At 34.7% G+C, this 16,711-nt stretch overlaps 1 protein-coding gene across 1 annotated transcript in view; it reads left to right on the forward strand.

Annotated features, from left to right (window-relative positions):
• Positions 1–16,711, forward strand: part of LOC126975575 (dystrophin, isoforms A/C/F/G/H) — a 657,038-nt gene that overhangs the window by 512,053 nt on the left and 128,274 nt on the right. The window contains exon 48 of the mRNA XM_050823519.1: positions 14,842–15,014. Within this exon, the coding sequence (XP_050679476.1) occupies positions 14,842–15,014 (173 nt within the window). The remainder of the gene's footprint in view (positions 1–14,841; positions 15,015–16,711) is intronic.

Raw genomic sequence — 16,711 nt, forward strand, 5'->3', positions numbered from 1 at the left:
AGTATAGGCGTACAGATATGTGCAATTATTTGTGCATAGAGAATTAAAAAAATGAGTTTAGAAGTAACCTCTATTTTGAGTAATGCACGCACACTAACACAAAGTCTCATACAAATCGCGAGTGTTAGACTCAGCTTGTCTCCCACACTAAACTAATATTCCTAGCCTATTTTTATCGGTTGTCTAACAGCAAGAGACTCTATCTAGCTTAGACGTATAAATTACCCTAGTATTTGTGGTTCGCTTTGAAGGGCGCCTAAGTCAGTAAAATTACTGGGCTAATGACACAAAACATCTTCAAAAAAGTTAAACAGGTGTTGAACACTTAGTTTGAAAAAAAAAACTCTATAAAGTGCTAAATATTGTTTTATAACAGAAAAAAATAAACTCCACTTTCGACGTCGTTTACATAGTTAGACACTGTTTAACAAAACACGTGACTAAGCCATGTTTAAATAATATTTTGTAATAACACTGTCCTGGGCACTGTATGGCACTGTATTGTAATGTGCAGGGGGTTATTACTTCCCAACAGATCAACATAATGCTTGTCGCAACACTTCTTCTCATAAACACAATAAAATAAAATATTTTTCATAGCTAAAAACATGTTTTTCATATTTGAATTCAGTAGCATTTTACCACACTAATTGATAAGTTAACGAAACTGAAAATTTTGTAATAATTAATTATCTTTATTATATATGTAATTATTATATGTAATAAATAATTTATCCCGTACAAATTATACCATTCAATAAATTGTATTATAACTCTACGGAACACTTTTCTCCACTTGAAAAAAAAACGAAATAACCGTATAATTTCCACTATCCTTTCACATTTCATCACATTTAGTAATCGAATCGCTGTTATGTTTTGTTTCAAATAAATTGTAATTAGAAAATACACTTCAAAATAAAAATTCATGATTTGGTTTTTTAAGTCTAATGTTAATAAATTTATAATAAGAATACATAATATTGATAAATTCTTCTCTGTATTTAGCAATATTTTAGTAATCGTAGAGTCGTTAAAACTGTTGAATCTCATATCACAATATTGAAATGAATTCAAGATTACAATCACAAACTTTTACAAATTTCTCACTTCCGGTTTCACCTAAACATAAATATTAATACTATCTGGGTAAATCTGTCCTAGATTTTACAAAAGGTCGGGGTTTCAGGGATGTTTTTGCGTTATCTCGCATAAAAGTGAATAATTTTTGGACTGTGTCCACGAGATAGGACGGGTGAGGCCATATTCTGGCAGGATATGGCCGTTATTAACAGATATGATAACTTTACGATGTTGAATGCTGAGCAGGTAGGAATTTAAATGTTACTTTATACACGTAGGTTATTATGTGTATATTTAATTATATTATTTAATTATTCCCCACTGGTTACTTAAAACGATTTCCTCGAGTACCTTGACTGTCTGCCAACAGAAATGCATTTTAAAGACATCTACTTAACTCTGGCCAGAGTTTGTCGAGTCAACATCTCCTGAGCATGCCTCATGCAGGTGCGAAATACGTATCGAATTGGTTGCAGTAAAGATTTTCGTTGCTGATTAAGGCTTTTCACACACGGCAGCTTTAGTGTACATTTTCACACCTTCATATCTTTAGATACAAGATGAACAGCACATTGATATTCTACGAGAAATTAGCCCAGAATTATTACTACACGAAAATAAATAAAGAACTTTAAGAATAATATCGTTCTTTTCTTTATACGTGAGCGTCATCTGTGAGGTTGAACACTGAAGTAATTACAAAAATTGTAAGGATAATAACAGAAAAATGATGCAAGACTTACCTCAAAACATTCAGCGTTCAAAAAAGGCGCTAGCATTCGAATTAACACTTTAATTTTTTAATAATTACCAGTTTAGGTATGAATGCAAATGAGATTTAATATCTTATGTCTCAAGGTGACGAGCGCATTTGTACTGACAACAACAACACTAGTTACTAGTGCAGTTGTAGTGCCGCTCAGAATTTTTAGGTCTTTCAAGAATCCTGATCGGCACTATGCTATGAAGCTGATGAGATTTTCGTTTGTATGTTTTAATGTGCTACTCTAGATTTACTAGTTGGACTGCAAATTAAAGGTCTAGATATTATAAGACTAATTTCAACGGAATTTCCTTTTTTATTAATATTAAATGCATTAACAACGTGTTTCTATTTAATTTGTTATTAAAAAAAAATATGATTTAGATTTGCAAGAGCGACACCTCAAGTAAATTTCCAAATTTACAAATATTGGGATTGATAAGGTTATCAACTATAAAGTAGATCCTATAGAGTGTAGATGAAGCCACAACCTGAGTGTTGAACAAGACATGTACAAGATTTAGCAGCGATACGTCACCCGAATCGTTGGTGCAGTGGAAGAGAACTCGCACGGAACACAAGAGGTCGCAGGTTCGACTCCCGCATCATTCATAAATTTTATTTGCTTCTCCGTCTAGTATTACTTGAGTAGGTATTCTTAATTGAGATATTATAAACCCTGGCAAGTTGGGAGATGAGTTTTCCTCTTCATAGAGAAGTGCCTTAGTGTAGTTCCTTGTGCGGTGTTTCCGGGACGATACGACATGGGTACCTTCAAAAAAAGCGCGTACACCTTCCTTAAAGGCCGGCAACGTTCTATTGATTCCTCTGGTGTTGCAAGAGAATGTGGGCGACGGTGATCACTTAACACCAGGTGACCCGTACGCTCGTTTGTCCTCCTATTCCATAAAAACAAAAAAAAAGGTGTAGAAAAAGTGCGTGATTTTGAAGCATGAACTTAAAATTCCTTCCAAATAAAAAACAATAAACTACATCAAGAGCTAAATGTATGAATGAAATTCAGTTGTATTCATTAAGTCTCCGAAGCCGATGCCAACCCAGTCACATAAAAAAAAGTATTGATTAATCCGTTGCAATCTGACCTACTTGTTATCCAGAAAGTTTGCTATTTGGTTTATTCAAAGTTGAAATTGAAACTTTCATAAAGCCTGAAGTAGTGTTAAGCATTTCAATACGTTGCTTTAGCGAACGGGGCATTAGTATAAAATAACTACACTCTCTGTTCCACTTTGGAGTGTTTTTAAAACTTGTTTCTCATTAGGATTAGACCTTGTATTTTTAGACTTATATAACAAATATGTAATTTAAATTATGAGCAGTAAAAGACTCTAGTCTTCGTCGTAATATTGTAGAAATTTATTTTTCTCCTCATAATTTCAAAATATCTATATTGTATACTTATGGCCGATATTGAATCTCAATTATTAGCTGGCCATTTGAGTTTGTTATTCTTCTCCATTTCCTACTTTTGGCAGATCAATAACTGATCTATGAATCGTGTTGGACATACGTATTTGTTTTTTGAGATTTTTTTGTATGAATGTGAGAGAAGATGAGTGTTTTCCATGCTAAATCAATATGGTAGGATTGACATGATATTATAATAATAATAAGGCTTTATTCAGATAGTAGTATCATTTACATATATACTTACAAACTATCCTTAACTAAGTATCTATCACTATCTGGTTGTCTATTGCCAAAGGCCTCTTCCAACTTCTTTCACTCTTTTCTATCTTTAGCTAACCTATACCATGTCTTGCCTGCTATCGTCTTAAGTTCGTCTGACCATCTCCTGTATTGTCCCCCCGGTTTCCTTTTTAAGTTTCTGGGATACCAGTCTGTGATACATTTGCTCCATTTGTCTATACCCCGAAGGGTGTGTTCCGTCAAGCGCCATTTAAATTTTCTTATAGCATAAGTGACATTAGTGATTTTTGTTTTCTGTCTTAAGTTCGTGTTTCGAACTTGATATGATATTATTTGGATGCAAATTCAGTTTAGATAAACTTCAAAATAAGAAAAAATCGACCTCACGTATAACCAATATACACTTTTTAAGATTATATATGTAACAATGGAACCTCCAGAAGACTCAAGTTTGCGCGTTTACCACTAAAAAAACCCCATTTGTCGTATCACCTTTCCGACAACACCTTCCTTAAAGCCTCGCCTAGTATCGGAATACTGGGTCTCGCAATCTCGAGCGATTGGCAATTCCGTGGCCATCAAGAGGGCAAAGCAAAATTCGCTTCGAAGAAGCTGGGCGTCATTAATAGATCACGGCAATACTTCAAGCCGGCCCTCATTCTAGCTCTGTACAAACCGCAGGTCCGGCCACACATGGAGTATTGCTGTATTCTCTGGTCTGGCGCACCACAGTATCAGGTCGATCCATTTGACCGCGTGCAACGCAGAACAACTCGAATTGTCGGGGACCCAGTGCTCTGTGAACGGCTGGATCACTTGGCGTTGCGTAGAGACGTCGCTTCATTGTGTATCTTCTATCGCATTTATCACGGGGAGTATTCCTGTTTAACCTGATTCCTGCCGCCGAATTCCACCTTCGAACGATACGTCACAAATTAGGATATATGGATATATATGGATATGTGGCGGTCCTCGACAGAGCGGTTTTCAAGGAGCTTTCTTCCTCGTACTACAAAGCTGTGGAATGAGCTTCCTTGTGCGGCGTTTCCGGGACGATACGACATGGGTACCTTAAAAAAAAGCGCGTACACCTTCCTTAAAGGCCGGCAACGCTCCTGTGATTCCTCTGGTGTTGCAAGAGAATGTGGGCGGCGGTGATCTCTTAACACCAGGTGACCCATACGCTCATTTGTCCTCCTATTCCAAAAATACCTATACATAATTAATATGGTACCCATTAAAAATTTATATCTTATTATCGAATAATATAAGTGATGTCATATCCTATTTTCAATAAATATTTGAATTGAATATAGAAATCGATCTGTTTGCCGATTAATACACAAGTTCAAATTTTTGTGCAGTTACAACTGCAATTACAACTGCGTTAGAGAAGCCAGTAAACAGACCAACGAAACCAAGTAATATAATAAAGGAGTATTAAGTTATAGTGACCGGAGCTGGAGTGACAATTTGATTGAAATAAGTGAGTTACCGGATTTAGGCGGAACTAATTTGATTTGTTTGATTCGGCATCGGTAGGACTGTGTTAAAAAATACTTTTACCCATAAACTTTACTGGTAGTCGGTTGTTAAATTGACGAAACATTAATTGATATATTCATACTTCAACTAACCTGCCTTTCGAAGAGACTTTCACTATGAAAAACAGGTTCTCTTCCATGAAGTCTCCATTTGTCCTGAAAGTCAACATAAATGTTCGAAAGGGCTTCTTTTTGCAAGTTTCTTTACGGCTTCTGTCTTCATTTCATCAGATCCTCCTCGATCCTCCTGATACTCAGACGTTTTCGCTTTAGCTTTAAAACATAATATATTACTATTGTATTCGTTTTTAAACCTTTTTGTGACCCTTTTAGCTTTAGTATGCTTAAACGTTTTTTCAGCAACTCTGATGCTAGCTAAAAAAATCATTTTTAACAGTTTTAAGATTCTATTTACAAATATGTACGAAATCATGCCTATCGACTGGTCCTGCCATCTTTCTCTTGCTTTTACATTTGCATCTATTTTTCACATTCTTATTATCCTATGCTATTCTTGGTATTATTGACTTCTCCACTTTCCAAAACGTGCTTGATTTGATTGAAGTCTGAGATGATATTCCGCTTAGCCCAAACTTTTCAAACACATTTCCGATTATCCCAACATTTTCTTTTCAGAAACTTGTTTCGCTAATTTGCCTTAACAACAACTTATTTACTTTTAATTCAGCTAATTTACCTATATTTATCAATCTAAGAATGAATTCTTACACTTCTAATCTCGTGGTTTTTAGGTAAGATTTAAACAATACATCCTAAATCTTGATATTAAATACTAGCCACTTGCTCAAGATTGCAATGTCTCTTGAAAAATTCATGTGATTACTAAATATTTAGTTCGTCTTAAGTGTATCTTATAAAAAGAATACTCAACCAAGTTAGTGTTTCACGTTATATAACTCACGTTTATATAACATTTCCATTTTGGTTAAATTTGAAATTCATATTATTCAAATCTCATCATGTACTACGGCTCAGTCCAAATTATTTCTTTTGTGGATATCTTCTAGGTCACTAAACTGATGATTTAGCCTAGTAATTCATGATCCTAACTTAAGGCTAGGATACTGGGTTCGAGTGTTTTTATTTGAGTCATTGTTTATTTAGTATCTATTTTTGTATTCAATATATCTTTGTCTAGGCACTCATAGTGCAGGCTATAGGTTAGTTTTGGGCTGAGCAATTATTTGTGATTTTTTTAGTAATTTTTTATAATTTGAGACTCTTTGCTCTACTTCTTATATCAATTAATTAAAATTATTAACTTAATCAAAATTAAGAATGCTATATCCATAATATTCTGGATGGTTTATTGCTTATTTTATGTTTTCACGTCAGAGCGTTTTTGATTATTTTTTCATCAGTATTTACATGCCGTTCGTTTTTATTCATGAAGATTGCACATGTGTAAAAGTTATTTTTTTTTTGTATTCATTTTATTAGAATCTGTCCCCTTCGCTGGGATATTCAATAATATGTGTCTCCTACTGGTGCCTATGCCAAACCCAATTTCCATAATTAACCATCTGGTTGGCTAGTTAGTAGATCTTGAGATATTTTGCGTTTCAGTCTTCTTGATACTTTCGTTCTTTTGTTCATTAGGGCTTTTGCTAGTATGTTAGGGTGATTGTCTGTTCTAGTTTTGTGTGCCTTAGCAAATTTTGCTATCTCACCCTTGACTGTTAGTATTCCGAGGTCATGGTGTAATAGATCATTTGGTACAAACCATAGAGCATTGGCTATTAAGCGTAGTATTATATTCTGAAGTCGTTGGATTATTTCAATATTTGAGCGTGATGCGATACCCCTTATCGTATGTTCTGATGGGTTTAAGAATTGCCTTGTAAAGCAGTACCTTGTTTTCAAGTGAAAGCTGTGAGTTACGTCCAATAAGCCAATGCAGTTTGCTTAGTTTGTTGCCTAATTGTTTCCTTTTAGTGAAGATGTGTTTTTGCCATGTGAGACGTTTGTCTAGGTGTAAAAAAAAATATTGACGCTTAAATAATCTTCCCCCTAATAGAATGGAAGCATTTTAGTCTCCCAAACACATATCACAAAGCTACCTTACTAGATAATACCATCAATCAACAAATAGAAATCGTACTTACGAGTCTAGCGTTAGACTTAGATAGATGGTGCTGATCTGAGAAACCTAGTCGAGCGCGAGACGACAAATTCGAGAATAGTTTTTACTCGAGTTCTGTTGGCATTGGTGGAGATTAATTTTGTTTTAAGTTCGCCCAAGTGTGATAGCGAGTGTGCTTCGGGTAATGTGAAGACATTTTATATTGTTTGTAAGATTTGTATTAGTTCTATAATAGCCTTTTAACTGTAAACAATTTGTTATGTTTTTAAAGTGATAATCCTCACTTCTAGGATTAATACACAAATTAAATTTGAACTCAAACCCACAACCCCCAGCGTTCCGTGCCGGTGCTCTAACCAACTGAGCTAACCGTTCGAGTGACATATCGTCATAAAACCTTGTATGCTTTGTTCAACTCTCAGATTGTGGCTTCATCTACAGGATCTTTACAGTTGATAACCTGCTTAACCCCAATATTTGCATATTAGGAAATTGACTTGAAATGTCGCTCTTGTAAATCTAAACAATTTGTTATGTTTTTAAAGCGATAACCCTCACTTCTAGGATTAATACATAAATAAAACTTGAAAAAAAAAAATATGAACGATGTGAACGACCTTTTAACTGTTTCAAATGTTAATTAATAAACAGATATTTTCTTCATTTGAAAATATTATATTCTCTTAATGTTAGTAAAACTTCTACAGGATACGACAATCTGCAAAATTTGTCATGCTCGTAACCTCGTGTTGTATATTGTTCGTATCTTTCTTTCTCTTTGAGGGATTGTTATTAAGAGATCAAACAAGCTTATTGGTCACCTGATGAACCAGCCATGCTGGTTTTTAATATTAAGCAGTTCTCAGAGTATTGGACTACTGACAACCATTTATAGTAAGTCGTCAAATGGATAGGGCTAATATTGCAACAGACTAAAGATGAGAGAAAAACTCCACGTACGAGAGACGAGGAACACGATAACCCGATGATAAGTATTACACCCTGCTCATAATGTCGGGCTCAGAGTTCTTGGTTGAACACATAATTCTGTGCGCCCACACAATTGCGCTCATCACTTCGAGACAGAAGATATTATGTTTCATTAGACCAGAGATTTCACTAGCTATAGCGCTTTTAAAGCGAAACACAATAATGTTTGGAAACCTAGCCAGCAGCATGTGCAAGGAAACCTCCCACTGGTTTATTGGCACCTGATACATTGGTGGAATATCTTCGATTTGAAGTATTGTCTCGCCTTATAGCTTCTAAACCAATTTCAATTTTCCTCTCCGCAGCTGAATAAGATTAAAAATTTATTGATCCGATAGTATGCAAGGACATGACAAATAGGATTTGAGTGGTTGATGCCAAACTTTAGCCTTCTGGGGGTAAGCGTGTCACATTACCCATTCCGCGAGAGCTATCGATAGAAATAGAAGTTACTTCCGGCACGGGTCGACGATTACCCGAAAAATACATGTATAGCCCATGTAGACGATATCTGCAATACTATTATCGGCATAAAAATACATGTCGAAGGCAATAACTGTCAAGGTAATAGTTTATTTGTATTAGGATACCGACCAAGACATACTTTTAACCTATTTCATGCAACATGATATGGCGAAAACGGAAAGAAAGTAGCACTACATTCTAATAAACTTAGATCCCAACAAAACCCATTTCTACCAAAGCAGCCCACATAATTTAAAGACCGCACACCCAAGCTTATCAAAACAAGGAGGTTAAACAAGTTGTTACCGCGTACACAGGGTCGTTATCGCAGGTGGCCGGCCCAGTTTTATCCAGCTGAAGCCGCCTAAATCCAGTTACAACCAGTTCCCAGGCCGAGGATTACCGCCTTGATCCGGTTCAGCACTCGTTTAGACGAGATTTAATTTTATTGGGATATATGTGCAATATTTTAAAAAGTTATTGCATAATTCCCCAGGGATTTTATATTTTATGACGCTAGCTTTTGTATTGTAATTTTAGTGACTACCTGATCATAGCCACTTCGAGAATTGTAGTCCTCAAAAAGAAAAGAGGTAACCAATTTCAGTATCTATATGCTTAAGATTTCTTTACAAACTTTGCCGAGAATAGATTAGAAATTATGAAAAAGTCTTGCTCTACAACATACATATACCATCATTCACTTTCGCGGCATGAAGTGCTGAAGAAGTTTTAGTAAAATCACTCTTCCATTGTTGACCAACATAAAAAGGAGATTCAGACTTTACCATGATTCAATTCGCCTCCAAATCATATTCCATAAAGAGGACTCAAATAACCAGTGATAGCGTAGTAAACATATCAGACTCCGACATTTAAATGTTTGCGTTAAAATATTACGCGAAGCAATTTGCTTAATACTGTCAAAATTGTAATTACTTTCATCTAATATATTTAACGAGATGGATTAAATTTGACACACATTAAGCTGTTAGATACTATTACAGCGACATACTCATTAAGCTGAAGGTTCACATGACTGTATAGTTAACTTGAAGAACGAGACATAATATTATGTACTTTACATACCTATTCATGAATTAGGTGTTTGGCTAATTTCCCTTATTATTTTACTATAAACTAATATAACAATAATGATGTACACTGATAATATAATTTAGAGTCAAACATACAAAGTTACAGATAATTAAACCTATGGATTAAATGTCTTTTGTTCCTCGCAAAACAAAAATTTATATTATAAAGCTACTATAGCAACCTAAGATATGACGCCATATTATACTAAAAAATACTGAAAAAATTATGATACAATTCTGTTATTTTCCATTACAAAAAAAATGTCTACATATTATTAATCTCTCATATGTTATTCCACTCAAGATATTTTTATCTGGGTAATGAAAACAATTTTTTTTTGGAAAATGAATACAAACGCACATATGTGATCACTGATTTTGTAACATCAGAGAAAAATGCTGATTACGCATTGGTAGGTCATAACCCATGGGTGAGAATCGAACCGGGGGCACCGTGTTAAATATCGCCACCTGCACCGGTGCAAATGTGTGTATATTTTTGTCTCTGTTAAGTTAGTATATTCAGTTTTTCATGTCATTTAGTTTCAAATCAAAAACAAAGTTTTCACTTCAAACTACGTGCAATGTTACATAACAAAAACGTATTCGGATATCCAAGTAGCATGACATAAATCATCCAAAAAGCCGCATAAACCGACCGCCATGTTGCAAGATGCGTGCTCGGTCCGGTATAATTCAGTTGGTACCGGTTTAATCCGGTTCATTAGGCATTCAATTCACGGCTCGATCCGCTCCCGTGTTTGACAAATATCCGGTTAATTTTCAACTCCTTAACTCGGCACGTCTGCCGTGGATTTTGTTTTTGCATAATTCCTTTTGTGACACGTTTCGAACCACTTTGTCTCAACAAATAACTTATTCATTTTCTTTAGATAGTAATAAGAACAGGAGTGATAAATCCTAGATAGTATTGTCGACTTGGGTAGAAAACACATTCCGAAACTTAAACTATGGAGTTAACTCTTATGAGCCCAATGATCTATTTGATCACGATGACCCTATTGATCGCTGAAAAAGTTGCGAAAGAATTGAGCCAATGTCAACATTTAAGCTAATAGTCCCGAGCAACAACTAAAATTAGGGTCCAATTATTGTTTATTTGATTTCAGCCGTGAAGTACTTCTATGTCTTCACCACCACCTCTCCCACTCGCTAGATTAGACAAGTTCTCACTATTGACTTGGTCCCTGATCAGCACAAGCATATTATAAACGAGATAATTATAGCGATACGACGTCTAGAGCGATATTTTCCAAAAAGTTCAACCACACATTTTGTTTGATAAATTATTGCATATAACTTTATCCATACTTATGATTTTCAAGATAATTTTCGCAGTTTTATTTATTATGACCGTACCACATACATGCCAATAAAATTTATTGAGAAAGAAAAAAAGGAAGAAAATGTTTATTTGTAATTTCTTCTTAGCACACGTAAATATAAAAGACTTAAAAAATATTATAAAAAAGAGTCACAATGCACTCCCGTTGAGTTGGGAAAACGTTTGCTCGTTTGAAATCCTGCGCTGGTCTTCGGTCTAGGACCCTTTGGTGACGAAGAGATAAAGATATAATATAAATTATAAACAACACAAATGAAATTTTGTTGTTTTTCAAATTTTATTTGTGTATTAATCCTAGAAGTGAGGCTTATCACTTTAAAGACATAACATATTGTATAAATTATAAACATATTTTAGGTTATAAACTTACAAAATAGACTGAAATAATTTATAAATAAAGGAAACTAATATGTTAATGATTTAATAATATTCCTACAGTATATCTCTGTCAATTAATGAAATAAAATTACAATATAAAAAAATATGGGGTCTTAAAAAAATCACTTACAAATCACAGACCGACCAAAAATACATATTAAATTCATTAAAATCATTCAAGCCGTTTCGGAGGAGTATTTCCAACTAACATTGTAACACGAGAATTTTGTATATTTTAGTTAATTTAAGGGTATACTCAGTGGGAACAATGATCATTGTTTGTTTTTCATGTTATTTTAACTATCTTGAAATGTTAAAGGTTAATTAATATAAGTAGTCTAAAATTTACTGTTACCGTCTCGTATATGAAATTCCACCGCTAAAAGTTCTCAAAATGATTAGTAATAAACTCACAACTAGGCCTTTTGGCCCTTTTGTAGTAGTGTAGTCAACCAAATAAGCGTCAAAAATATATCAGATAGTTCCATTTCACATAAATCTGGCTAAGTTATATCGCCGCGAGTAATTGTTTTCATAAATCAGTGCGTAATAAGTGATAGTTGATTATCGCAGAACCGACACTCAATTCATCTTGCTGTCTAACGCGCTACAAAGATTTATGACTTGTCCTGTCTACCTGCGGACTTTTATTCTATACAAAGATAAAATTGCCCTGGAAACGGGGAAGTAATACTTTGTGGCAAAATACTTTATTGAATATATATAATATTTTGAACTTTTGTTTTGTTTTTCTGGTTTTTTTTTTGTCTTTTGATTTTCCTACAATGTCTGTCATTCCACAAAATATAGATTTATATGCTATATTCAGTCAGTATATTTTTTATTAGTCTTTATTCTGATATTTCTTGCTCTTTGCAGAGTTTTCGTTTATGCTTTTAAGGACTCCAGTTTCAAATCAGCCGTTTGTAAAGGCGAGTAAAATAGTAATAAATTTTGATTTTCTTATTTTATCGGCATAAATTTTATATATCAAATTTAACATTACCCAATATGTATTCAATGTCTTAAACTCACTGAAATTTCAGACCCTTAACTTTTCAAACACATACAGACTATCATTGTTTAAAAAATATTATAACTTCTCATCGATAAACAGATGAAGTCGGGAAAATGAGGGTAGTTTAACATTATTTTTTTGGAGGCAGGGTTCTTTCTACATGTTGCCGACTAAATTGGTTCCACAGCGACGCCTTTTCTACCATCAAGCAGCTGTACAAGTACCTAGGAATTATGGGGGCTAAAGAGACTTTTTTCATGAGTCATGAGTGGCACTGCATTGTAAAGGTCTTGCTCATTTTGTAAATTTTTCTCATATTTTTCTAAATCACGAAGCCGATGACATTTGGTCGAGATGTTATCCCTCACAATTTAAAATTGTATATATTATACTAACTTATATTAAACTTAATAAATTACATTTTCACTAGGCACAAACACTTAAGTGGCGCTTCTCTTTTTTAATCTATGTCGAGCCACAGGTGCGTTGAAATTGGATGAGATCGTTTACTTAAGTCTGCGGCTTAGGAGCACACTTTATAGCAAGTTTTAATATCGCTTGCTACTTTATATACTACGATGCTCAGATTACAAAAAGGTTTAGAGAGAGCATCAGAAAAATACGGACGCATTTAATCATCGGATCTCCTAGAGGTATATAACAATACCTACACAATTTGTTTTGTTTTAAAGTGATAACCCTCACATCTGGGATTAATTACACGAATAAAACTGAAAACAAAATTTTATGAACGATGCGGGATTCGAACGGTCGACTGCGGAGCGTGGTCGCTAGCCGCGATGACGTCACTACACAACACTCGCATGCGTGATTTTGTCACGCGGACGTTTCACACCGGGACATATATTTAAATAATGCGGAAACGAAAATTATTGAATTTGAAAACTACTCGCTTCGTTGTTCGACGCTGAAATTCTTCATTACATTGGGACCCACGCCCTTCAAACCAGAAATGACAACACAAATAGATGTAGTGGTAGTAATGCCCAGATGAACACTGCCTGAACTTCTACTGTAACTGAAACTCTCATTTCTCGTTTAAATATACTATTTTTGTCCACTTCAAAATTTTAAAAGCTAAAAGTTATTAACTGTAAAGTTAGAGAAAGCTTATATTCATTTAGGTTTGAAAGTTTTCAAAGTGTACGGCAACTCGACTGAATATTAAAATATTGCGTTGAATTAATTTTCTTTTAAGTTCATTCTCAATAAAGAAAACTACATTTTGAGCATTTATTTTTGTTAAACACTTTTGCCTCGTATCACAATTTGCAATGGTTTTCCTGACATCTGAGTTGGTGGTTTTACTATTCATTCATGAGTCTACATGAAAAAAAGATTTAATTATTGCAAATTTTCTATCAGTGTTTTAACGCAAAGTTCGCACGATATAAATTTCTGGAAGCCTCGAGTGAGCTATTTAAGATTTGAAAGTTTACAAGCCTCGAGCCTTGGGATTACTGTTGGAACCGAGACAACTTTTTAATTAACTCTTGTAGATTGTATTCCAGAAAATAGTCACTATTGAACGTCATACTTTCTGAAATCCTAAATTTGTTACCTTTTTCTTGTTTGTCATATCTTAATTGTTACTCTTTAGTTTAATACCTATATACTGTAATCAGTTTTGGCCTTATTCTTCTACTTTATATAATAATTATGTATACAAATTATGACACTGTAGATTAGCTACTCAAATTATATTATGAGATTCATAAAGTGAAACCGTATGGAAAGCAAAGAAAATCAGTACATGGCTGGCAACTATTTGTAGGTCTACTGTGGCAAACTTGAATATCACTTGTTTAGTTTGTAATTTTATTAAAATATTGTCATTTTCATGTTGCTGTAGAACTCTGCCCGGAAACAAAAAACTTATTCTACATTATTCTGCTTTTGTTGGTCTATGATGACCTATGGCTTTAAGTAACCTTATGGAAATGTCTGCCATTTTATTTTTATATAACGGAGACGTGGCGGTCCCTAATTGACATTAACCAAGGAGATTGGTTATGGCTGTATAGAAAATTGGGGAAATTTTGCCAATTATTTGCGATATTTCCCTGTTCTTTGATAGGAGTTATGCTCGACGTGTAAAATACTTGCTTTTTAAGAGTTTTGTACCATAAAAATATATTTTAAAACAAACTTTTATGCAATATTTCAAAATTTTGTAACGCGTCAGATCCTTTGTATCTATTTTTTCGTTATTGGTCTATGATGAATTATGTCCTTGATGTAACCTTATGAAAAAGCCTTCCACCATATTTTTTCTATATTATTCGTTTACAATTGTGTCAGGAAAATTTCCAGGAATGTACAATGGTGGTTTTCTTTTCAGGATCTCCAATCCGAGATCGAAACGCATCGAGATGTGTACGCCTCTCTCACTGGTACCGGCAGGCGGCTGCTGGGATCCCTGTCGTCACAGGAAGATGCTGTCATGCTGCAGAGGAGACTGGATGAGATGAACCAAAGATGGCACCATCTCAAAGCAAAGAGCATGGCGATCAGGTATGTACAAAACACGTTTGATGTCATTTAAATTTATTTTATGTGTCATTTTGGGATAGTCTGATTTCTCGAATACGTTTCATGAACTCCTATCTTATTATAAAGATAAGGAAATAGTTGGATAGTCAGCGTATCGACTTTTAACGAAAATTCCTCACGGATATACAGTCTGGAGACATCAACCCTTTTTTTACCAGTGGGAGGCTCCTTTGCACGGGATGCCGGCTAGATTATGGGTACCACAACGGCGCCTTTTTCTGTTTCGGTCGGTTATTGTTTCGGTCTAAAGGGCGTCGTGGCATATGAATTTACTGGGCAAACAAGACTTAATATTTTATGTCTCAAGGTGACAAGCGCAATTGTCGTGCCGCTCAGAATTTTTGGGGTTTTTCAAGAATCTTGAGCGGTACTGCATTATAATGGGCAGAGCGTATCAATTACTTTCAGCTGAACGTCCTGCTCATCTCATCCATTATTTTTATAAAATAAAAGCCCTCAATTGAAGTACCTACAAGAAATTAACACTTAAGATAACTTATAACATTTAGGTTTTCTGCAAAAGAATCCCTAATTCAGTAAAGATCCCGAGAAATAAATTATGAAAAATTCATTTAAACATTTACTCGTATTGTTAATGCGCCCATAAATATCCGATCCTACCTACTAAGCTAGAGGTCCCGGGTTCGAATCCCGGTAGGTGCGAGCATTTATATGATGAATATGGAATACCGAGTCATGGATGTTTAAATGTATTTATGTATGTTTATATGAATTTATGTATGTTTAAGTAAGTATATTGTATTAAATATATCATTGTCTTGTAACCCATAACACAGGCTATATATGCTTAACTTGGGGCAAGATAATTTGTGTAAAATGTGTGTCAATATCAATATTATGAAGGTCTAAAAATTATATAGTGTTGATTGTACGATGGTACGGAACAATATGTGTGTAGGTCCGACTCTCATTTCACCACTTTTTAAAGTATTTCTTGTCATATCAACTCGAGTACGACACAGAACCATCGATTATGGTTATGGTTATGCTATGTAATTATATATAGCATAACTTAAGGCTCTCTTTTTTCCAAGTAATTCGATTGTATAACTAGTTCTCTCTTGTAGGAAATTCAATACTAAAGTTGCTAATACTGTCAAATTTCGGCAGCATGGCGTCACTCACCATGTCTAATACAGGACCTTTCAGTAAGGATTGCTCAAAAGCCGCAACGAGTTTGAGAGCCAATTCGTCCGCGTATGGGTCATTACTCTATGCATGCTGGCTTTCGCCTCCTTTTGTGGGTATAGGTTTAGGGGCGGCAGGTTCCGAAGTGTATTTAGAGCTGCTCCCAGCATGGATATCTAGACTTCTGGTGCTTATTGTTAGGCAATTATTCTGCACCAGACCACAGAGCTATATGATTTAAGTGTTCTAAGCATCGATTATCTATAGCCGTCTGATAGCCCCTACGTTCTAAGCTTGTCGTGTCTCAGGAGAATGACAACTTGATAACATACTACTTCACTCTTAAATACTTCGACGGAAATGATTACGAAGCAGCAACACTTTAGATTGCTCTTGTATCAGCAAGCCCGACAGTTTCGAATCTTGTTTGAAAATCAATATGCGAAATTAAAGTGTAATTCGTTGGTAGTAGTTTAGCTGTTAACCAATTTAGCATGGGATTAGTATGC

This window comes from Leptidea sinapis, chromosome 36 (genome assembly GCF_905404315.1).
Source record: "Leptidea sinapis chromosome 36, ilLepSina1.1, whole genome shotgun sequence".
Lineage (NCBI taxonomy): Eukaryota > Metazoa > Arthropoda > Insecta > Lepidoptera > Pieridae > Leptidea > Leptidea sinapis.